This window comes from Nerophis ophidion, linkage group LG01 (assembly GCF_033978795.1).
Source record: "Nerophis ophidion isolate RoL-2023_Sa linkage group LG01, RoL_Noph_v1.0, whole genome shotgun sequence".
Classification (NCBI taxonomy): domain Eukaryota; kingdom Metazoa; phylum Chordata; class Actinopteri; order Syngnathiformes; family Syngnathidae; genus Nerophis; species Nerophis ophidion.
The window spans coordinates 39,733,558-39,757,516 of NC_084611.1; the positions used below are offsets into that span (position 1 = coordinate 39,733,558).

Sequence of the window (23,959 nt, forward strand, 5' to 3'; positions counted from 1 at the left end):
AGAAGAGGAAGAACATTGATTTAAATTGTCAGGAAAGAAGAGGAAGGAATTTAAAAGGTATATGTGTTTAAAAATCCTAAAATGATTTTTGAGGTTGTATTTTTTCTCTAAAATTGACTTTCTGAAAGTTATAAGAAGCAAAGTAAAAAAATAAATGAACTTATTTAAACAAGTGAAGACCAAGTCTTTAAAATATTTTCTTGGATTTTCAAATTCTATTTGAGTTTAGTCTCTCTTAGAATTAAAAATGTTGAGCAAAGCGAGACCAGCTTGCTAGTAAATAAATACAATTAAAAAAATAGAGGCAGCTCACTGGTAAGTGCTGCTATTTGAGCTATTTTTAAAACAGGCCAGCGGGCTACTCATCTGGTCCATACGGGCTACCTGGTGCCCGCGGGCATCGCGTTGGTGACCCCTGGTTTACACGATACTGTTTTCATTCATAAAAACTATGCTCAGTAAGTTAAAGAGTAATGTTGTTTCTGACACTCTGATAAAACAATCAAAGACTACTAGCCAGAAAAATGACTTTAATGTCATGTGATGTAGTGGACAGACTGTGAGAACATTTTGCATAGGTTGCTCATTTCATCGACCGCCTGCATGAAAAGCCCAGTGGTAAAATAGCAACACGTTCATTGTGTGTTTTCCTGCGTGTGTTTATGAATAGACAACGCAAAGCTGACCTGGATGGTGAATGTCAGCCCTGTGAACACCAGTCCATAAAAACCTTTTGTCCCCACATTCATAGATTTGCTAGAAATGTTATAAATTACAGTTTTGTAATAATTAGTTCGGCTTTCATATAAATAACACCCTTCACTGTTGTCCGATATAGCATTTAAAAAAAAAACATAATATAATGCCGGTTTTCTGAATGGTCATTAAAAATAACAAAAACAGAAAACACTTCTCGACGGATTCTTTAAAGCCATTTGTTTCATAAGCAGGAAAATAAACAGAACAATCTCAGCCTCCCTGAGCATAAAGTCACGTCAATACCACATGATTTGAAATAGTTCATGAAACACTCCAATGCTTGGCAGAAACACGTACGCACGCACACACGCACACGCCCCCCTCAAAGTAATAGTATTTCATCTTTACAGATTATTAATCATTGCTTGCTATTGCACAGAAACATGAATTTTCAACTAAGAAAATACACAGTGGTGACATTTTGGTTCGCGGCGCCCACATATAAATGTAAATAAGGTTCACTGGCGTCAAATGAAAACCCAGGAAATTAATCATGTTAAACTTAAAAAATAGTTGGGAAAAAACCCCTCCATGCTGACATTCATGAACACACTCCTATGCCATAAAAAAAACAAACAACTATCTGTGCTGAATGCTGGCGTCATGGTGAGTTTTAACGCGCTGCCAAAAGATGAACACATTAAAACAGGGGTGTCCAAAGTGCAGCCCGGGGGCCATTTGCAGCCCGCGGGTCATTTTTTTAACGGCCCCACGGCACATTTTAGGAATACAATTGAAAAAAATTAAAAACATAAAAAGCGGTATAAAAGAGCAAATAGGTGAAATTCAACAATTGTTGCAATGCTTACTCTTATAACACAAAGCTGCCATGCAAGGTGTTTCTTTCTTTAACAAATAATAATGAATAAAAATCAATGTCATTTTGAATTATTGACCTATTCAAGGCTCCGATTACGTCACATTAAATATTCCACTTTGAAATATTTTTTGGGGGAAAATGTTGCATATTTTGTTTTGCCATATAAAAACCTGAGCTGTTTTTTCAAAGAAGTGCCTAAAACAAACAAAACAAAAACAACAATAAAACTTAAAATTGACTGATGTATCTGAAGTTGATCTCAAGATTATTGTGCTAAAAGTAAACAATAAAAAAAATGTATAATATATTTTTAACACTTTAATGAGTAGGACACTTTTGGATCCCCAATTATTTTAGTGTGATTTGTTTGTAAGTGTCACAGCTCAAAAAATAATAATGAATCAAAATCCAAAATTAAGGCTCCAGTTATTATATAATCTCAAATATTCCACCTAAAAAGTTATTGGGTGAAAATATTGCATATTTTGCGTTTTTTCAATTTTTTTTTTCCTAATGTTGATCTAGAGATTTAACACTTGAATAATAATAAAAATAATAATACTGAATAATGACACATTTTAAATATATTTTTTGACCAAAACCCTTTAGGGTCCCCGGGATCATAACTGAGTAGAGGCCTAAATGTATATTTTTTATACATATATTGTAATGGTTTTTAAAATGAATAATATGAAAATGGCCCCCGCTTGCTTTGATTTTTCAGTGTGCGGCCCTCAGTGGAAAAAGTTTGGACACCCCTGAATTAAAAGATGATATAATGCAAAAAAACTAATCTGAACAACTGCCGGTGTAAACATTGATGGTGTTTGTTTAAAGGTGGCAAAGTGATATAAAACTTTATTTGTTCTCTTCAAATTAAAATAAGAAAAACTACCTTGTAAATGCAACTTTGTATTGCTGCTGCAGTCATCATAATAATAATAATAATAATAATAATAATAATAAGAAGAAGAATCATGTTACATTTTCTTCGTATACTTGTCTTTACCGTACGCTTATAAATATTTACTGTATCGGTAGAACATCTCTGGTATCAACAATATACTCTCTCTCACATACACACACAGCTGCCACATTCACACAAAAGGAGGAGAAGGGATCGTGGTTGTGGTGGATTGCGGTGGGGGCTGGGGTCGCCTTTATGTGCGATTGAGGGTCTGGAAGATTCTTGATATCTGGAGCATGACGGGTCCTGTCTCTGGGTCGTTCATCCACTGGGTGCTATTCAGGGGGTTTTCCAGCATGTCCTCAAATGCTGCAATGGGGACACAAATTGTGCACTTCAGTTCCATTTCACATTTGGAAAACCAGGACTTGTGGGGCTATGTGTGTGTGTGTGTCTCATTTACATCCAGCAGTTCCTCCCAAGTGTCTAATCTGTCAGACACAAAGAAAAAAAAAAAAAAAAAGTATTTATGGCGCATGTTTTAGTACCGAGTAGAGTCTTCGGGTTTGTCAAACCCAGCTGGACCACAGGGTTCTCCAGGATGGCCTGGAACAGCGGACTGTTGGTGTCAATGCCTTTGTCCAGGTCCTCTGGGGATGGCTTCTTGTCTCCCAGCAGCCACTCACACTGGATCACACACACACGAGACAAAGCACTTCGGTCATTGTGGACTTTGGGTCAGGTGACTGACCAGTGGAGTCACAAGTTGAGTGACATGCAGGAATACTTGGATGCAAGAAGCACACAACTCTTTTACAGAGTTGATCAAATGAATAACGTTAGCAATATAGCTAACATAGCTGTGCTAGTGTTGCCAACAATTGTGTCCTATTGTCCCACTTTCAAATATTGCTGTATGTGAGATATGGCATTTATTATGTTGGAAAAGTGTTTGTACAAACCCCGTTTCCATATGAGTTGGGAAATTGTGTTAGATGTAAATATAAACGGAATACAATGATTTGCAAATCCTTTTCAACCCATATTCAGTTGAATATGCTACAAAGACAAAATATTTGATGTTCAAACTGGTAAAATTGTGTTGTTATTGCAAATAATCATTAACTTTAGAATTTGATGCCAGCAACATGTGAAAAATAAGTTGGGGAAGGTGGCAATTAATACTGATAAAGTTGAGGAATGCTCATTAAACACTTATTTGGAACATCCAACAAGTGTGCAGGCTAATTGGGAACAGATGGGTGCCATGATTGGGTATAAAAACAGCTTCCCAAAAAATGCTCAGTCTTTCACAAGAAAGGATGGGGCGAGGTACACCCCTTTGTCCACAACTGCGTGAGCAAATAGTCAAACAGTTTAAGAACAATGTTTCTCAAAGTGCAATTGCAAGAAATTTAGGGATTTCAACATCTACGGTCCATAATTTCATCAAAAGGTTCAGAGAATCTGGAGAAATCATTCCACGTAAGCAGCATGGCCGGAGACCAACATTGAATGACCGTGATCTTCGATCCCTCAGACGACACTGTATTAAAAACCGACTTCAATCTCTAAAGGATATCACCACATGGGATCAGGAACACTTCAAAAAACCACTGTCACTAAATACAGTTTGTCGCTACATCAGTAAGTGAAAGTTAAAGCTCTACTATGCAAAGCGAAAGCCAATAATCAACAACATCCAGAAACACCGCCGGCTTGTCTGGGCCCAAGATCATCTTTGATGGACTGATGCAAAGTGGAAAAGTATTCTGTGGTCTGATGAGTCCACATTTCAAATTGTTTTTGGAAATATTCGACATCGGGGAAGTGAACCATCAAGACTGTTATCGACAGTTGAAAAGCCAGCATCTGTGATGGTATGGGGGTGCATTTGTGCCCAAGGCATGGGTAACTTACACATCTGTGAAGGCACCATTAATGCTGAAAGGTACATACAGGTTTTGGAACAACATACGCTGCCATCTAAGCGACGTCTTTATCATGGACGCCCCTGCTTATTTCAGTAAGACAATGCCAAGCCACATTCAGCACGTGTTACAACAGGCGGAGCTGGAGGCCACACCACCTCCAGCTCCATGTGGACCTGAGTGAGGACAGCCTGTTTTCACGTCCGCTTTCCCACAATATTAACAGCGTGTCTGCCCAATGACGTTATAACTGTAGACTGATCGAGGGCGAGTTCTTGGTTTCTTATGTGGGTTTATTGTCAGGCAGTTTCATTAACGTCCTCCTACCGCGGTAACAACACACAACAACAGCAGTCACGTTTTCGTCGACTGTAAAGCAGTTCGTCTGCCGTAAATAGCAATGTTGTGACACTCTTAAACAGGACAATACTGCCATCTACTATATATGCATATGTGACAATAACATCTACGGCTTTCAGAGAGTGCAGTGCGCAACTGCGCACACAACAGGGAGTCGAAGCAGAAGAACGAGGAAGATACATCCGTGGCGACACTGACGACGAGTAAGACGACGAAATACGCTTGTAAGTTCCAAGCCGCAGCTGCGATTTGACCTGGATAGCCCCCGGGAAGAAGTGGTGGTAGTTAGAAAAATTGTGACAGAGAACAGAAAAAGGATGGACAATTCAACCCTTAACTCAACAATGAGTAGATGAGTTTTATGTGTGTGTATATGTGTAAATAAATGAACACTGAAATTCAAGTATTTATTTATATATATATATATATATATATATATATATATATATATATATAAAATACTTGACTTGGTGACTTTTAGCTGTAAATATACTCCTCCCCTCTTAACCACGCCCCCGCCCCCACCTCCCGAAATCGGAGGTCTCAAGGTTGGCAAGTATGAGTTGAGTACATTTTGTGTCTTCCAAAAAGAGATTAAATAACAGAAAAGAAAAGAGTCATTGAAGTTTGTTGTCCACCTACCGCTGCGTCCTGCTGGTTATTGTTGACTTTGAGTGCATCGATTACCTGCTTTTCCTCAAAGCCCATCTCCATGAGCGCAAAAACTGCCTGTCGGCACAATCAGCAAAAGGAAACGTGTTAACTTTGTGTCATAAATAACGCTGATCACTGATAGAAATCATATTAATCAATAAATAACACTCATAAATAATAATAATCAAAACATAAATAAGACTGTACACCACGACTAATAAGTTGCTACAATTAATAAATCAATAAATAAAACTGATTACTATTACTAATAATAAATCAATGAAAACTATCACTACTACAAATAATTAACACAAATCACTATTAATAATAATAATACTGATTACTAGTACTGCTACTACTTATAAATAATGCAATTAATAATAATAAATAACATTATTCACTAATAATATGAGTAAAATAACACTAATTACCATGATCAATAATAAATCAATGAATAACACTGCTCACTGGTACTACTAATAATCACTAATTAAAAATGATCAGTAGTAACAACAATCAATAATTAACACTGATCCCAACTATTAATACTACTAATAACTACAGTAATCACTACAATCAATAATACTAATAAATAACTAACAGTGATCACTACAACTAATAATAATCAATAGCGAACACACTCTGGAGTCGGGCCTGAACTCTCTTTTCCTGCGAATCCTCTTGAAGATTTCTGTGAGTTCGTCCTGTCTGCTGCTCTCGTCTGTGGAGGACAAGCTGCGGCGGCACGAGGACGAGGAGCTTCTGGACGCGTTGGAGGACGAAGGGCCCGGCGTGGCCGAGGCCGAGGCAGCGGCGTTGGCGGCTGAGGCTCCGGCTGCTGCGGCAGAAAGGTCCTGACCGGGCAGCGGCGTGTCCACCGAGGGGTCGTCCATGTGCTCGATCAGCCATTCCATGGCTTGTGTCACGGACATGCTGGAAGTGGAAAGACTTCAGCAAACTGACACACAATACTACAAACCCCGTTTCCATATGAGTTGGGAAATTGTGTTAGATGTAAATATAAATGGAATACAATGATTTGCAAAACCTTTTCAACCCATATTCAGTTGAATATGCTACAAAGACAAAATATTTGATGTTCAAACTGGTAAACTTTTTTTGTTATTGCAAATAATCATTAACTTTAGAATTTGATGCCAGCAACACGTGACAAAGAAGTTGGGAAACGTGGCAATAAATACTGATAAAGTTGAGGAATACTCATCAAACACTTATTTGGAACATCCCACATGTGTGCAGGCTAATTGGGAACAGGTGGGTGCCATGATTGGGTATAAAAACAGCTTCCCAAAAAATGCTCAGTCTTTAACAAGAAAGAATGCGGCGAGGTACATCCCTTTGTCCACAACTGCGTGAGCAAATAGTCAAACAGTTTAAGAACAATGTTTCTCAAAGTGCAATTGCAAGAAATTTAGGGACTTCAACATCTACGGTGCATAATATCATCAAAAGGTTCAGAGAATCTGGAGAAATCACCCACATAAGCGGCATGGCCGCAAACCAACATTGAATGACCGTGACCATCGATCCCTCAGACGGCACTGTATCAAAAACCGACATCAATCTCTAAAGAATATCACCACATGGGCTCAGGAACACTTCAGAAAACCACTGCCACTAAATACAGTTTGTCGCTACATCAGTAAGTGCAAGTTAAAGCTCTACTATGCAAAGCGAAAGCCATTTATCAACAACATCCAGAAACGCTGCCTGCCTCTCTGGGCCCGAGATCATCTAAGATGGACTGATGCAAAGTGGAAAAGTGTTCTGTGGTCCACATTTCAAATTGTTTTTGGAAATATTTGACATCATGTCATCCGGACCAAAGGGGAAGTGAACCATCCAGACTGTTATCGACGCAAAGTTGAAAAGCCAGCATCTGTGACAGTATGGGGGTTAATTAGTGCCCAAGGCACGGGTAACTTACACATCTGTGAAGGCACCATTAATGCTGAAAGGTACATACAGCTTTTGGAACAACATATGCTGCAATCTAATCGCCGTCTTTTTCATGGACGCCCCTGCTTATTTCAGCAAGACAATGCCAAGCCACATTCAGCTCGTGTTACAACAGCGTGGCTTCGTAAAAAAAGAGTGCAGGTACTTTCCTGGCCCGCCTGCACTCCAGACCTGTCTCCCATCGAAAATGTGTGGCGCATTATGAAGCGTAAAATACGACAACAAGACCCCGGACTGTTGAACGACTAAAGCTCTACATAAAACAAGAATGGGAAAGAATTACACTTTCAAAGCTTCAACAATTAGTTTCCTCAATTCCCAAACGTTTATTGAGTGTTGTTAAAAGAAAAGGTGATGTAACACAGTGGCGAACATGCCTTTTCCCAACTACTTTGGGCATGTGTTGCAGCCATGAAATTCTAAGTAATTATTATTTGCAAAAAAAAATTACATTTATGAGTTTGAACATGAAATATCTTGTCTTTGTGGTGCATTCAATTGAATATGGGTTGAAAATGTTTTTGCAAATCATTGTATTCAGTTTATATTTACATCTAACACAATTTCCCAACTCATATGGAAACGGGGCTTGTAACTCATCAACACAACACCGACACACTTTTAGGTTACATTCATTCTGTAGCTGTTGGACAAGTTGTTAATGACTCTGCTTAGGGGTGACTACATCTGATATTGTTATCGATCAGCAAAAAAACTGATATCAGTTTGCATCTAAAATCTTAGATACAAGCAGTTTTGCAGCGTGTTTACATGTGCCAACCTTGTCAGCCAGTTAACATTTAAATGTCCACCAAAAGTTGCACTTTTATTATATATCTTAGTCAAATCATTTACAAGAAGAAAATATGGTAGGCTATATGTTACTAGGAGCTAGCAGCTGTCCAAAATGCAGCTGCCCGACTTTTAACTAAGACAAGAAAAAGAGAGTACATTACTCCTGTTTTAGCCTCCTCCACTGGCTACATGTGTCATTTAGAGTCCATTTTAGAATGATCTTACTCCTTTTTAAATCCTTACGTGGTCTTGCCCCACCTTACCTCTCTGAACTGCTCCACCTCTATGCCCCCACCCGGTCCCTCATGTCAGCTGATCCTGGAGGTACCCAAATCAAAGCGCAAGCTCAGAGGGGACAGAGCCTTCTCTGTTGCGGAACGATCTACCTCTCCATGTGAGACAGGCCCCTTCTTTGGCTATTTTTAAGACCCTTCTTAAAACCCATTTTCATTCACTGGCTTTTAACCCAGCATGAGACTTTAAACTGTTTTTAACTTTCAACTTTTTAACTGTTTTTAACTACTTTTTATCTAACAAATTGTTCTTAGGGTAATTCCTACTTGCTTTTCAATGTGTATTTTACTTCTGTTTTAAATGTTTGTTTTTTTGTCCGTCCTTTGCCTGTAGTTTTTTGTGGTGTACAACCCTTTGTTCAATTGTGGTTGTTTTTTAAAGGGCTTTATAAATAAAGTTGGTATGGTATGTGGTACAACAGCTAAGCACACAAACAATAAGTGTACTTAAATGAACGATATTTCGGTTTAAAACGGCACATTTGTCAATATAAACAAGTATCAAATACATTTCTTACACATACAAAGTCTCCAAGGCAAAAGTGTAATAGAAAGTATCCAGCAGGTTGTTACAGGCCCTCCCCTATATTCTTTTCAACAATAACAACATCCCACTTGGATGCAACAATTCAGCATATTAGCAAAGAAACCCTCAGCAAAAGACAAACCTAAACTGCATCATCGAACTTACTCTGTCATGACCTTATTTTCATAAATGATTATTCCCATCAGGTGTCATCAAAAAACAAATGCCACCCCACTTTAACTTAAGGACGGAGTAAGTCCATTCCAGACGGTTAATAATAGATAGTTTGTGTTTTTCATGCCTCCCATTGTTCTCTGTTGGAGTCATTTAACTTGATCAAGCCTTATCTAACATTCTACGCTACAAAAACATTAAATTATCTCTGATTTGAGCTGATATACGCAAGACTCCTGTATTTGTATCGTACCGAAAGCAAAAACATTTTATCGTTATACTCCTCGCACTGCTCACCAAATAATGCTTGCTCTCTGAAAAAGTGCACCAGGGTTGACATTGATTGATTGATTGATACTTTTATTAGTAGATTGCACAGTACAGTACATATTCCGTACAATTGACCACTAAATGGTAACACCTAAATAAGTTTTTCAACTTGTTTAAGTCGGGGTCCACGTTAATCAATTCATGGTCAAGGTGAATGGTAAATGGCAGGGGTGTAACGGTACACAAACATTTTGGTTCGGTACGCACCTCGGTTCAGAGGTCACGGTTCGCTTAATTTTAGGTATAGTAAGAAATCAACAAAATATATATTTTTTGGTTATTTATTTACCAAATTTGCAAAATCTTCCACCAAAAATATTTTTCTTAGTGGAATATTTGATGTGAAGTAATGGGAACGTTGGATTGGTCAATAATTCATAATAACATTGATTTCTATTCAATATTATGTTTTGAGCAATGACAGTTTGAAAGAAAAAAAAACAGCTTTGTTTCATTAGTCAACATTGCAATTTTTTAAAATTACATTTAGCCTTTAAGCTTTTTTATTTCACTTTTGTTTATGTTTTTGTTTATTTTAATAGTATTTTTAGAATGGGCCGTGGGCCTTTAAAACATTAGCTGTTGGCCGCAAATGGCCCCCGGGGCACACTTTTGACAACCCTGTTATAGGTAATAAAAAATTTAATCTGATAAATATATGGGTAAAAAGCAGAGCCTGGCGACGCATGCGCGTTTATCATAAATCTCTCCCTCTCTCTGCCCCTCCCTCACGAATGTTGCTGCGTGCACAAATTGTCTTGTTTTTAACCCCTTCTCAACCCTGAACGTACATTGAAAATACACGAAATCCTAACTTAAAATGCCAGACATTTGAGGCATTTAAGAAACTCCACCAGGACAGCTCTGCAAAAGAGGACATATCCGGTGAAAAGAGGAGGTATGGTCAGTCGATCGTAGCCCGGTCGCTGCTAGCATGCCGTGTGTTGTGCCTCGGTGTGTAATGTTTACACAACGTGCAGTATGCTACTTAATATGTCCGTGTGGAAGCTCCTTCAGTTGGAGGGTCTTCCAGCTCTGGCTTTTACATGTTGTCCTAGCCTGGTCGCTGCTAGCATGTGTACTCGTTCGGTACACCTCCGAACCGAACCGAAACCCCCGTACCGAAACCGTTCAATACAAATACACGTACCGTTAAACCCCTACTAAATGGTACTATTGTTATTGTTTTTATTAAAAGAATGTTCAGTTTGTATATTATTTCAATTACTATCTTTATATATTCTCTAGACTATTTTGGGTTTTATCGCAATATCACAAGTTTTTTTTTTTTTTGGCCTCGGTCTGGACCCCCAGGCATAGACCGATTTTTTTTTTCTACCCCCCATTGTTTACCTATATCTCACCTTTTTTGTAAGGGGTGCCGAAAGTTGGCCGACCCGTCACCGATCTGTTCTGTCTCCCTGTTATGTTTGTCTGATCTTGAATGGGATTGTGCTGAAAATTTTAATTTCCCCTCGGGGATTAATAATGTCTGTCTTAGTCTGATTCTGAATATATTATGGAAATTGCTGTGCTTGCCGAGTTAAGAATATACCCGTTGGACAAATGTAATGTAGGACCCCTGATTTAGTCTGACGAATAAGCATTTTTAGGGTGTTTAGGCATGAAGTCTTGGAACGTTACTTGTCCAACTCTACAAACAGGCCCCAACCAGGGTATGATATTCGGCTAGCAGTTAGCTTGTGAACTTGATGCCAAACAGCTATTAGACTACAATAAACGGAAAAAATGAGTGGCAATACAGATGTAAGCAGATAGCAAGTGACGTTAAAATTAAACAATTGACAATGATGTTCACCATAACTTTCAGAGCTTGCTAAAGGCATGATGCGTTCAATGCCTCCTCCAGTGTTGTAAAAGTGAACTACCATATTTCTTTGAATTGCCGCCGGGTTTATAGTATGCGCCTGCCTAGAATTACTGCCAGGTCAAACTTGTTTCGCAAAATAATTAGCGCATGCTTAGCATTACCGCCGGCTCAGGATTACAACGGGTCAAACTCGTTTTACAAAATATTATTTTTATTAGCGAATGTCTAGAATTTTCCCGGGGTCAAACTCGTTTCGCAAAATAATAAGCCTAGAATTTCCGCCGGGTCAACCTCGTCACCTCACGAGTGACACTTCACCTGTCATCATTTTCAAAACGGAGGAGGCTGATTTCAATAATTTGAAATCGCATAAAGGGAAGAATAAGAGCTATTCAGTAGGATTTAAGGTTCAAGCTATTGAATATGCTAAAAAGAACAGTAAGCAGCTATGTTTTATTAATATACCGTAGCTGTGTGTGTCAAATATGAGTCATTAAATGACTCCTGCCTCCTGGTGGTAGAGGGCGCTAGTGATCCTTCTTGCGACAACTAGGCTGCAGAAGAAGTGACAACAAGCAACAAGAGTGAGCAGCGATCGTTTGTTTTTTCCTCTCGCTTGCACTTTTAACATGGAGGATTACATATCTAAAATAAAACAGTTTTCTAAACTAGACTTTCAATCGAAGCAGGAGGTAATAAAGGAAGATCTCCATCGAGACAGAGAGACTTTTAAAACTGAAGAAAGATAAGGAAGACTTTTATAAACAAGGAATCGATGCTGTTGATCAGAGGAAGCTGCGCATGGACTTTATTTATAAGTAAAGGTAACACCATAATAACGTTTTTTTTCTAATTAAATGTGCTTTTCATGATGGTATCCTTACATCACACTCACATTTATAAGCGCAGGCCTAATTTTACCGCATGCCTTTGGTAAGCGCCGGAGTGAAAAGAGGTTTTAAAATAATTAGGGCATGCTTGCCTTTGCATGCCTTTGGTAAACGCCGGAGTGAGAAGAGGTTTTAAATTAATTAGCACCCCGGCGGCAATTCAAGGAAATACGGTACATACCCTCAAGCAACCCAATGACACAAAAAGAAAACAAGCCTCACAGAGACGGTTTTTGTACATTAGCCCCAGAAGTAGCACGGACCTACTCAAACATATGTAACGGAATTCCTTTCCATACATACAATAAAACTATGTGGCTTGCTTAACACTTGGTTGTTTTGAACCCAGACTGTGTGGGAAAAACATCCTCCCTGTCTCCCATTTGCCATAAAAACATAAACCAAGTATGACTTACTGGTTTAGTCGAAGGGCTTTGACGGCTCTGCTCTCGGGGAAACCCATCTCAGTGAGCTGCTGGAGGGCCGTGTCGTCCACGCGATCCTCCTCGTCCTCGTCCAGCATGTCTACGAGGACACACCAGAAACTCAGGGATGAGGGGCTGACCTTGTTCCTCAGTAGGACGTAGACACGTTTAAACGTTACCGTTGGCCTTTTTGAAAAGCTCCACAGCATCGGGGTTGAGGGCCAGAAGCTTCTGAGCTACTTCTATCAGCGACACCAAGATTTTTCTGAGCTCTGTCTGAAACTGGAGAACAGGCAGAAAATGATCTTTCAATGAAAAATAAAATATTTTTAAACACGTTATTAGATACAGTGGAACCTCCATTTAGGAAGCCCTCATAGTACAAACTTTTCAATGTATGAACCCCTCATTGTACAAACTATTCCATTGATAAATGCCTCATTGTACAAACCTTTTAAATTTGATAGAGCCCTCACGTACAAACTTTCCACTTTATGAACCCCTCATTGTACAAACTTTTTACATTAGGAACCCCCTAATTATAAAAACTTTTAGATTTATGAACCCCATTGGACAAACCTTTAAAATGTATGAACCCTTTCATTGCACAAATGTTTGGATTTTTATTTTAAATTATTTTTTGACCCATCATTGTACAAACTTTTAGCATCTATGAACCCCTCATTGTACAAATTATTCCATTTAAGAACACCTCATTGTACAAACTTTTTACATTTTTATAGAGCCCTCACAAACTAACTTTCCACTTTATGAACCCCTCATTGTACAAACGTTTCGCTTTATGAAACCTCATTATACAAACCTTTGAAATATATGAATCACCCATTGTACAAACTTTTTGATTTATGAACCCCATTGTACAAACCCTTAAAATTTGAGCTTCTCACTGTAGAAACCTTTAAAATTTATGAGCTGCTCATTGTAAAAACTTTTCATTTTATGACCCCCCGTTGTGCAAACATTTCGCTTTACACACCACTCTTTGTACAAACTTTTTGATTTTTGATCCTTTAATTGTACAAACTTTAAAATTTACAACCCATTTCCTACCGCTTATTCCCTTTTGGGGTCGCAGGGGGTGCTGGCGCCTATCTCAGCTACAATCGGGCGGAAGGCGGGGTACACCCTGGACAAGTCGCCACCTCATCGCAGGGCCAACACAGATAGACAGACAACATTCACACTCACATTTACACACTAGGGCCAATTTAGTGTTGCCAATCAACCTATCCCCAGGTGCATGTCTTTGGAGGTGGGAGGAAGCCGGAGTACCCGGAGGGAACCCACACATTCACGGGGAGGACATGCAAACTCCACACAGAAAGATCCCGAGCCTGGATTTGAACCCAGGACTGCAGGACCTTCGTATTGTGAGGCAGACGCACTAACCCCTCTGCCACCGTGAAATTTACAACCCGCTCTTTGTAAAAACTTATCAATTTACAAACCACATGCCAAATAAAGATATGTTTGCTGTACAACCCTTGTACATTTGAAGCTGGAAGTCAGAGCTGGGAATGATATTAATGAAGATTAATAAAGAACAAAGATGGCCATATCCACTACAGCTGTATTGTGCACTTACCTGGTCTGAATATAAACAACTTATTGGAAAATATGAGGAGGGAAAAAATGTTTACACATATTTGGTTTGAGATAAAAATTCGTAAATCCAAAAGTTTACAAACAGAGATGTTTGTAAATTGAGGTTTCACTGTATTTACAAACCCTGTTCAAAAACCAATATTTAAGTGACTGAAACACGTGGAAAACCCAATAAAATATTCAGAGGTGGAGCAGGTTTCAGCTTCGTGCGTACCCGTTGAATCAACTCTCTTTTATCAGGGCATGTGACGATAACTATAGAACCGGAAAGTGTCTCTGTCCCGTTTGCGTAATACAACACAGCCAATAATGTCAACACTTATGAAAAGAACGGAAGCGCAAAGTTTCGAACATATCTCCAGGTGTCACTTTTTAGTTAAAATATACAACTTATTTATACACTTTTTAACAGCTAAATTCCTTTTTCACTTTTGTTAATGTTATGGCTATGCCTTAATAACTTTAGTAGTTTGGAATTTTGTTTTAGTAAACACAAGCTAACTTATTTTTAGACATTTAGAACAGTTTGTTGCTAGGGTGAGATTTCAAATATTGATTATTCTGCTAAGGGTTTATTGGTGACAATGGTTTCACTATGGAACAGACTATTCTATTATGTCAAAATGAGTAGCTATTATTACAAACCATGTTTCCATATGAGTTGGGAAATTGTGTTAGATGTAAATATAAACGGAATACAATGAATTGCAAATCGTTTTCAACCCATATTCAGTTGAATATGCTACAAAGACAACATATTTCATGTTCAAACTCATAAACTTTATTTTATTTTGCAAATAATCATTAACTTTAGAATTTGATGCCAGCAACACGTGAAGTTGGGAAAGGTGGCAATAAATACTGATAAAGTTGAGGAATGCTCATCAAACACTTATTTGGAATATCCCACAGGTGTGAAGGGTAATTGGCAACAGGTGGGTGCCATGATTGGGTATAAAAACAGCTCCCCAAAAATGCTCAGTCTTTCACAAGAAAGGAGGGGGCGAGGTACACCCCTTTGTCCACAACTGCGTGAGTCAAACAATTTAAGAACAACGTTTCTCAAAGTGCAATTGCAAGAAATTTAGGGATTTCAACATCTACGGTTCATAGTATCATCAAAAAGTTCAGAGAATCTGGAGAAATCACTCCGCATGGCCGGAAACCAACATTGAATGACGGTGACCTTCGATCCCCCTGACGGCACTGTATCAAAAACCAACATCAATTTCTAAAGGATATCACCACATGGGCTCAGGAACACTTCAAAAAACCACTGTCACTAAATACAGTTGGTCGCTACATCTGTAAGTGCAAGTTAAAGCTCTACTATGCAAAGCAAAAGCCATTTATCAACAACTTCCAGAAACGCCACAGGCTTCTCTGGGCCCGAGATCATCTAAGATAGACTGATGCAAAGTGGAAAAGTGTTCTGTGGTCAGGCGAGTCCACATTTCAAATTGTTCTTGGAAATATTCGACATCGTGTCATGCGGACCAAAGGGGAAGCGAACCATCCAGACTGTTATCGACGCAAAGTTGAAAAGCCAGCATCTGTGATGGTATGGCGGTGTATTAGTGCCCAAGGCATGGTTAACTTACACATCTGTAAAGGCACCATTAATGCTGAAAGGTACATACAGCTTTTGGAACAACATATGCTGCCATCTAAGCGCCGTCTTTTTCATGGACGCCCCTGCTTATTTTAGCAAGACAATGCCAAGCCACATTCAGTACGTGTGTCAACAGCGTGGCTTCGTAAAAAAAGAGTGCTGGTACTTTCCTGGCCCGCCTGCAGTCTAGACCTGTCTCCCATCGAAAATGTGTGGCGCATTATGAAACGTATAATATGACAGCGGACTGTTGAACGACTGAAGCTATACATAAAAAAAGAATGGGAAAGAATTCCACTTTCAAAGCTTCAACAATTAGTTTCCTCAGTTCCCAAACGTTTGAGTGTTGTTAAAAGAAAAGGTGATATAACAGTGGTGAACATGCCCTTTCCCAACTACTTTGGCAGGTGTTGCAGCCATGAAATTCTAAGTTAATTATTTGCCCCAAAAAATTAAGTTTATAAATTTAAATATCAAATATCTTGTCTTCGTAGTGCATTCAATTGAATATGGGTTGAAAAGGATTTGCAAATCATTGTTTTCCGTTTATTTTTACATCTAACACAATTTCCCAACTCATACGGAAACGGGGTTTGTATATGACAGTTTGTTGCCTGTTGTGCATTATGTTTCTTTTTGAATGGTCTTTGCGCCTAAAGTAAAGTCTGTTGTAATTATTGTGGAAGTGTACATTGCGCGTGCAGAGAGGCTTACGTCTCTGATGTTGTGCTGTGTCACAGTGCGGTCCGAGTGGCGAGTGCTGAGGTTGGCGGTGGCCTTCAGGATGGCGTCCTTGTCCGGTGCCTTGTTGTCTTGTTTCTTCTGACACCACACAAGGAGAAGGAGACAGAGATCAGGAAAGTTCCCTTCCTGTCTCGTTGATGAGACCTACCTTTTCATCCGCGCTCACTTCCGCCATTTTGGGCGGTGTGGGCGGCGGCCTTTTCTTGATAAGCAGCAGAACATCTGTTTAGAGAAAAGATGCGGTTTCACAGAGTATATTGTCTTACTGCAGGGGTGTCCAAACTTTTTCCACTGAGGGCCGCACACTGAAAAATCAAAGCAAGTGAGGGCCATTTTGATAATTCTTATGTTAAAAACCAATACAATATATGTACAAAAAATATACACTCAGGCTTGATCCCGGGGACCCTAAAGGGTTTTGGTAAAACATATATAAAAAATGTGTCATTATTCAGTATTATTATTTTTATTATTATTCAAGGTTTAAATCATTAGGTCTATCTGTCAATATAACGTTATTAAAGATTTAAGTTGTATGCTCTTCTTGTCAAAGAAAACCCATTTTTTTAATGGAAAAAAACACAAAATATGTAATATATACACCCAATAAAAATTTTAAGTGGAATATTTGAGATTGTATAACAATTGGAGCCTTAAAAAGGTCAATAACTCATAGCATTGATTTTAATTCATTATTATTATTATTTTTTTAGCAATGACACTTAAAAATAAATTACAAAACAATTATTGGGGATACAAAAGGGTCCTACTCATTAAAGTGTTAAAAAATAAATTATAAATTTTATTAACTGTTTACTTTTAACACATTAACCTCCAGATCAACTTCAGATTATAAATTTTATTGTTGTTTATGTTTTTTTCAGGCCCTTTTTTACATAGCAAACACAAAATATGCAACATTTTCCCCAAAGAATATCTCAAAGTGGAATATTTAATGTGACGTTATTGGAGCCTTGAATAGGTCAATAATTCACAATGTCATTGATTTTGATTAATTATTATTTTTTAAAGAAAGAAACAGCCTGCATGGCAGCTTTGTGTTATTAGCGTCAACATTGCAACATTTTCTTGTTACATTTCACCTGTTGGCTCTTTTATACCACAATTTGTTTAAAAAATTTTCTTTTATAAATAGTTTATTTACAATGTGCCGTGGGGCCGTTAAAAAATGAGCTGTGGGCCGCAAATGGCCCCCGGGCCGCACTTACTGTCTTACTGGAACCTTTTTCATACCTTTGTCCTTGAGACTTTCATCTGCAACCGTTTTTGTGTCACTGAGAACTCGCTCTGTAGCAGCATGTATGAGTTTATGGTGGGTCAGTGTCTTGGGGTCTTCCAGGTTTCCATGAACACACTGGAGGAAATACAGAAGATGTGCATAAACATTACTTTTGGGTCTTCCAATCAATGATTTAAAGACAAGGTGTTGGCATCACATCACTCTCAGAGAGATGTAAACAATTAAAATTATGTTTGCATTTAGAAATGATTCCATATGTTAGTCTGTTTAATAGATATAGGAATATGAACCTTATAACAACTCACAATTTGATTCCAATTTTTGGGGTGACAATTCAACTTAGAATGAATTCTCTGCTCAATACGATTTTTAATTCAAACCGATTCTCACCATATATCATTATAATACAATACAAAACAGGTGGCAACTTACAAAAACTAATCTTGGCTGCTGACGATAGACCAGTGGTTCTTAACCTGGGTTAAATTGAACCCTAGGGGTTTTGGTGAGTCGGCCTCAGGGGTTCGGCGGAGCCTCCGCCGCGGCGGTCAAGACACACCCGACTCATCATGTAAATAAAAACTTCTCCCCATTGGTGTGTTATGGATACATAAAGTCAAATACAAATAACATAAGTCGCTCTAATTTGCAAGTGTGTAATTTGTTGTGAGCTCATGCACTGTGTTGGTTTAGCGCTTTGAACAAGGTGATGCTCATGCACGGTTCTTTTTGTGCAACAGTAAAAAAAACATAACTTTGCCTTGAATTAGAAAATTAGTATTCATTTTTTTTCACTAAAGAAGGGTTCGGTGAATGCGTATATGAAACTGGTTGGGTTCGGTGCCTTCAACAAGGTTAAGAACCACTGCGTTTGACGTAGTGTGGGGCAAAAAAGTATTTAGTCAGCTACCAATTGTGCAAGTTTTCCCACTTAAAAACATGAGACGTCTGTAATTTTGATCATAGGTATACTTTAACTCTGAGACAGAATGGGGGAAAACAACCATGTAAATCATAATGTAGGATTGTTTATTAATTCATTGGTAAATTCCTCTGTAAAATAAGTATTTGGTCACCTACAAACAAGTAGGATTTTGGGCTTTCACAGACCTGAACAGACGTTTACCTTATCCCAATAAACATCTGTTCAGTATTTGAAGATAAAAGTGTTTGATTGTGAGGCATTAAAAGCCACAAAATGCAACGGGTCCATCAGACCCACAAACGCTGGCTGAGTAACAATATGAACATTGCACGGAAAATTTCTCTGCCAGTTTCTGCATCCCACAGGGATACTTCTTTTGTGTTTCTGCACCTGCGAGTTCCCACACAAGGTTGCAACATTGTTTGTCAACACTGTCTGCTCTCATTTTCTCTTACATTTGACCCTCTGATGTTCTGTGTACCTACACTCTGTCCTCCCCCTGTCAAGGCCTGCTGTGTGTGTGTCTGTGGGTGCTTGCGTGTGGTACACAGAACATCAATTTCCACACTTCTATTAGCCCCGGGTCCAGTGGACCTGGACTAGGGCTGGGCGATAGATCAATATACTCAATATATCGCAGGTTTGTCTCTGTCCGATATAGAAAATTACTATATCCTGATATTCGAGTATATGCTCTCACACAGTTGTTCTTTCTTGTCTCTCTTTCTCACAGAGATGTAAACAAACGCACCTTCTTACATACGTCACACGTGCAACGTCACACGCCCTCCTCGAGCAGAGCGGTAGCTACATGGGTAACATTAGCAGTATTGCTAACGGTGCGTTGCGAATGGTAATACGAGAGAGAGAAGGTGGCAATCTGGTAACAAACGAAGGAAGAATTAATTCCCAAGAAAAACAGCACTAGGTGCATGACCTGGCGGTGGTTTGGCTTCAAGCGGGAATATGTTGAACAATTATGCGGCAAAAGTGTTGCTACAAAAAGTAGCAGCACTGCTATTTGATTTCCTATTATGCAGATCATTTTTATTTGACACTTATTGAACTATCTTGTGTGAGATCATGCAGAAAAGTGCAATTTATTTGTTTTAAACCAGTGGTTCTTAACCTTTTTGGAGGTACCGAACCCCACCAGTTTCATATGCGCATTCACCGAACCCTTCTTTGGTGAAAAATAAAATGTTTTTTAGGGGGGGGGGTTTCAAATTCAAGTCAAAGTTATATGTTTTCGGTTACACTTTAGTATGGGGAACATATTCTAAGTAACAAAGACTTAAGTTGGAGTTTTTTGGACACTAGGGGAACATATTCCAAGTAACAAAGACTTCATTTAGAGTTATTTGGTTAGGGTTAGAGGGTTATAATAAGTCCATGCCGAATAAGGCATTAATAAGTACTTAATAATGACAAGTTGAGAGCCAATATGTTACTAATTTGCATGTTAATAAGCAACTAATTAATGGTGAATGTTCCCCATACTAAAGTGTAACCATGTTTTTTTTACTGGTGCAAAAAATTAACTGTGCATGAACATCACCTTGTTCAAAGAACAAAACCAACACAGTGCATGAACTCAAAACAAATTATACACTTGCAAATTAGAGCGACTTATGTTATTTGTATTTGACTTTACAAATTTTATTAAACAGAAAAAGTTTTCAGGGAGCACGGTGAAAGAGGGGTTAGTGCATCTGCCTCACAATACGAAGGTCCTGAGTAGTCAGTGTTCAATCCCGGGCTCGGGATCTTTCTGTGTGGCGTTTGTATGTCTTCCCCGTGAATGCGTGGGTTCCCTCCGGGTACTCCGGCTTCCTCCCACCTCCAAAGACATGCACCTGGGGATAGGTTGATTGGCAACACTAAATTTGCCCTAGTGTGTGAATATGAGTGTGCATGTTGTCTGTCTATCTGTGTTGGCCCTGCGATGAGGTGGCGACTTGTCCAGGGTGTACGCCGCCGTCCACCTGATTGTAGCTGAGATAGCCACCAGCGCCCCCCGCGACCCCAAAGGGAATATGCGGTAGGAAATGGATGGATGGATGGGTCCAAATTGTCTCTTTGAACATTTTGGGTTGCCGACCCCTGATGTAAACAATCTAGGGTGAGTTCAAGGACCGCCAAAATTAGTAGCACAAAATGGCGCTCGCCAAATACTCGAAGCACTGAAGCATGTTTAATATATAAACTGTGCTTTATAGCAATAATGGAGGTTTGTGTCATGTTTGTCCTCCTACAGAAACCAAATTAAAACATAAATATGGGGAAAGGCGGAGCCAACGAGCCAACAGCGGGCTCGGACAAATGACGGTCCGGACCAAGATGGTGGCGAGAGGGCGGAGCGTACGGCGAGGCGGAGAGTGCCTGGAGCGAGACTGCAGCCATCAGCGTCAGGTGCGTACACCACACACCTGCGCTCAATCGCTTCATCTTTTTCTGCAGCACAAAAAGGGCGAAGGAGGAGCAATCGGAGGAGAAGTAGGTGAGGAACGATCCAACCAGAACGACCACGAGAGCACCGAAGGAGAACCCGAGCGAAAAGAGTCCCCGCAACAGACGCAACCACCGGCCACCGAAAGGTGCGCCGCCGTGACCAGCAGGAACAGCCGGCGCGCTAGCAATTGGCGCGACAGACAGGCAAGAAAACCTCATGTGTATTGAAATAATAAACATGGGTCAAACCAGCTATGATGCGTCATGCGTCCATCATCACTGCAACCCACACATGGACGGCAGGAAGTCTGTCACAATATATTTTTTCCCCTCATCATTTCCATTTTTCGTATATTTTGGAAAAAGCTCCAGAGAGCCGCTAGGGCGGCGCTAAAGAGCCGCATGCGGCTCCGGAGCCGCGGGTTTCCGACCCCTGCTCTAAATAGTGAAGTGTGACGGCTATTAATAGGAGGGATGCTCGGCCAGAAGAGGGCCACCAAAAAAGGATGGACACCAGAGAGCAGCACAACACCCCCGCCGTGGAAAACCTACATGTTTCAAGCACTTCTCCTTCAGTTTCTCCACGATGGTGTCTTCCGGGATCTCCTCCAGCCACTCGGCGCCGTCCACCGTGCAGATGTGTATTTTCAACACTTTGCCCGCGAAGATCTTCTCCTCCTGGACGAACATGTCGGCCAACAGACGAGATGTGAGCCGCCTGACGTCAGCTAGCGGCGGTTGCTATAGCGTTAGCCCTACCCTCCTCTCCACAGCTAGCCGTCGTTGCGAGTAAAAAAAAACAACAAAAAATTAGCTGAGGACCATTTTAAGGACTTTTTTATCCGTCGTCTGTGAGGGGGTCGGCCGATAAGGTCGGTCCGCGGCCGCCAGGTGCTTTATTTCCCGCAGTAATGCAGCAAGCCGCCAGCCAGAGAGCACCCTATTTTTACTGTCACGGTTGACCTTTGAACTTCAACTGTACTGGCGGGTGATGCATCATGGGAGATGTAGTGTGGCGGCAGAATACTAGCCGGGTTAAAGTATGGCGCTCAATTAGGGTCTTCTGTTCAGGAGAGAACGCACAGAAGATAATAAAAATAATAACGGAAGAAATTAACAAATTAAAAAAATGGTTTGATAAAAGCAGTCTATTTTTGAATCTCAGTAAAACTAAAATAATGCTACTTGGTAACAGTAGAAAAGAGCATCATATTAACGCCTATACTGGCTCACCTGCACTGGCTTCCTGTGCACTTAAGATGTGACTTTAAGGTTTTACTACTTACGTATAAAATACTACACGGTCTAGCTCCATCCTATCTTGCCGATTGTATTGTACCATATGTCCCGGCAAGAAATTTGCGTTCAAAGGACTCTGGCTTATTAGTGATTCCCAGAGCCCCAAAAAAGTTTGCGGGCTATAGAGCGTTTTTTATTATGGCTCCAGTACTGGAGAATGCCCTCCCGAGATGCTACCTCGGTAGAAGCATGTAAGTCCCATCTTAAAACTAATTTGTATACTCTAGCCTTTAAATAGACTCCCTTTTTAGACCAGTTGATCTGCCGTTTCTTTTCTTTTTTCTCCTCTGTCCCACTCTCCCTTGTGGACGGGGTCCGGTCCGGTGGCCATGGATGAAGTACTGGCTGTCTAGAGTCGGGACCCAGGATGGACCGCTCGTCCAGAATCTGGACCCAGGATGGACCGCTCGCCTGTGTATCGACTGGGGACATCTCTGCGCTGCTGATCCGCCTCCGCTTGGGATGGTTTCCTGTTGGCTCCACTATGGGCGGGACTCTCGCTACTGTGTTGGATCCAGTTTGGACTGGACTCTCACGGCTGTGTTGGATCCACAATGGATTGAACGTTCACAGTATCATGTTAGACCCGCTCGACATCCATTGCTTTCGGTCCCCTTGGGGGTGGGGGAGTTGCCCACATATGCAGTCCTCTCCAAGGTTTCTCATAGTCATCATTGTCACTGTCACCGTCGTCTCACTGGATGTGAGTTTTTCCTTGCCCTTATGTGGGCTCTACCAAGGATGTCGTTGTGGTTTGTGCTGCCCTTTGAGACACTAGTGATTTAGGGATGTATAGATAATCATTGATTGATTGATTGATTGACTGATCTTTGAATCTCTGTAAAACTAAATTATTGCTATTTGGTAACAGTAGAAAAGAGCATCAGACACAAATATAAATAGACAGAGTAGATATTGAAAGGGTAAAAGAAAACAGATTTTTGGGAGTATTAATAGATGATAAAATGATCTGGAAATCTCATATACAAAACATACAACATAAGGTGGCCAAAAATATTTCAATAATGAATCAAGCAAAATACGTCCTGGGCCATAAATTACGTTATATTCTATACTGCAGTGTTTTTCAACCTTTTTTGAGCCAAGGCACATTTTTTGCGTTGAAAAATCCGGAGGCACACCACCAGCAGAAATCATTAAAAAACAAATCTTAGTTGACAGTAAAACGTTGTTGTCGCAATTATTGGATACGACTTTAAACCATAACCAAACATTATAGGTCTTGTCTCAAAGTAGGTGCACTGTCACCGCCTGTAACATCACACCCTGACTTATTTTGACTTTTTTGCTGTTTTCCTGTGTGTAGTGTTTTAGTTCTTGTCTTGGCTCCTATTTTGCTGTGTTT

At 39.9% G+C, this 23,959-nt stretch overlaps 1 protein-coding gene across 1 annotated transcript; it reads right to left on the reverse strand.

Moving 5' to 3' along the window:
- Window positions 1-510: 510 nt before the first annotated feature.
- ubac1 (UBA domain containing 1) lies at window positions 511-22,288 on the reverse strand. Its single transcript, XM_061902661.1, has 10 exons — window positions 21,847-22,288; window positions 17,912-18,032; window positions 16,806-16,879; window positions 16,628-16,735; window positions 12,855-12,957; window positions 12,667-12,775; window positions 6,073-6,364; window positions 5,420-5,506; window positions 3,035-3,173; window positions 511-2,855 (listed from the first exon to the last, which is right to left on the reverse strand). The coding sequence occupies exons 1-10, from the start codon at window positions 21,982-21,984 to the stop codon at window positions 2,740-2,742; spliced, it is 1,287 nt and encodes a 428-aa protein (XP_061758645.1). The 5' UTR covers window positions 21,985-22,288; the 3' UTR covers window positions 511-2,739.
- Window positions 22,289-23,959: the final 1,671 nt, after the last annotated feature.

Excerpts from the sequence above, each read along its gene's own strand:
- ubac1 (XM_061902661.1), bottom strand. The coding sequence starts at position 21,984 with ATGTTCGTCCAGGAGGAGAAGATCTTCGCGGGCAAAGTGTTGAAAATA. Across the intron at positions 16,880-17,911 it reads TGAAAGTCTCAAGGACAAAG|ATGTTCTGCTGCTTATCAAG; the intron begins GTATGAAAAAGG and ends TTCTCTAAACAG. Across the intron at positions 5,507-6,072 it reads AGTTCAGGCCCGACTCCAGA|GCAGTTTTTGCGCTCATGGA; the intron begins GTGTGTTCGCTA and ends TTGTGCCGACAG.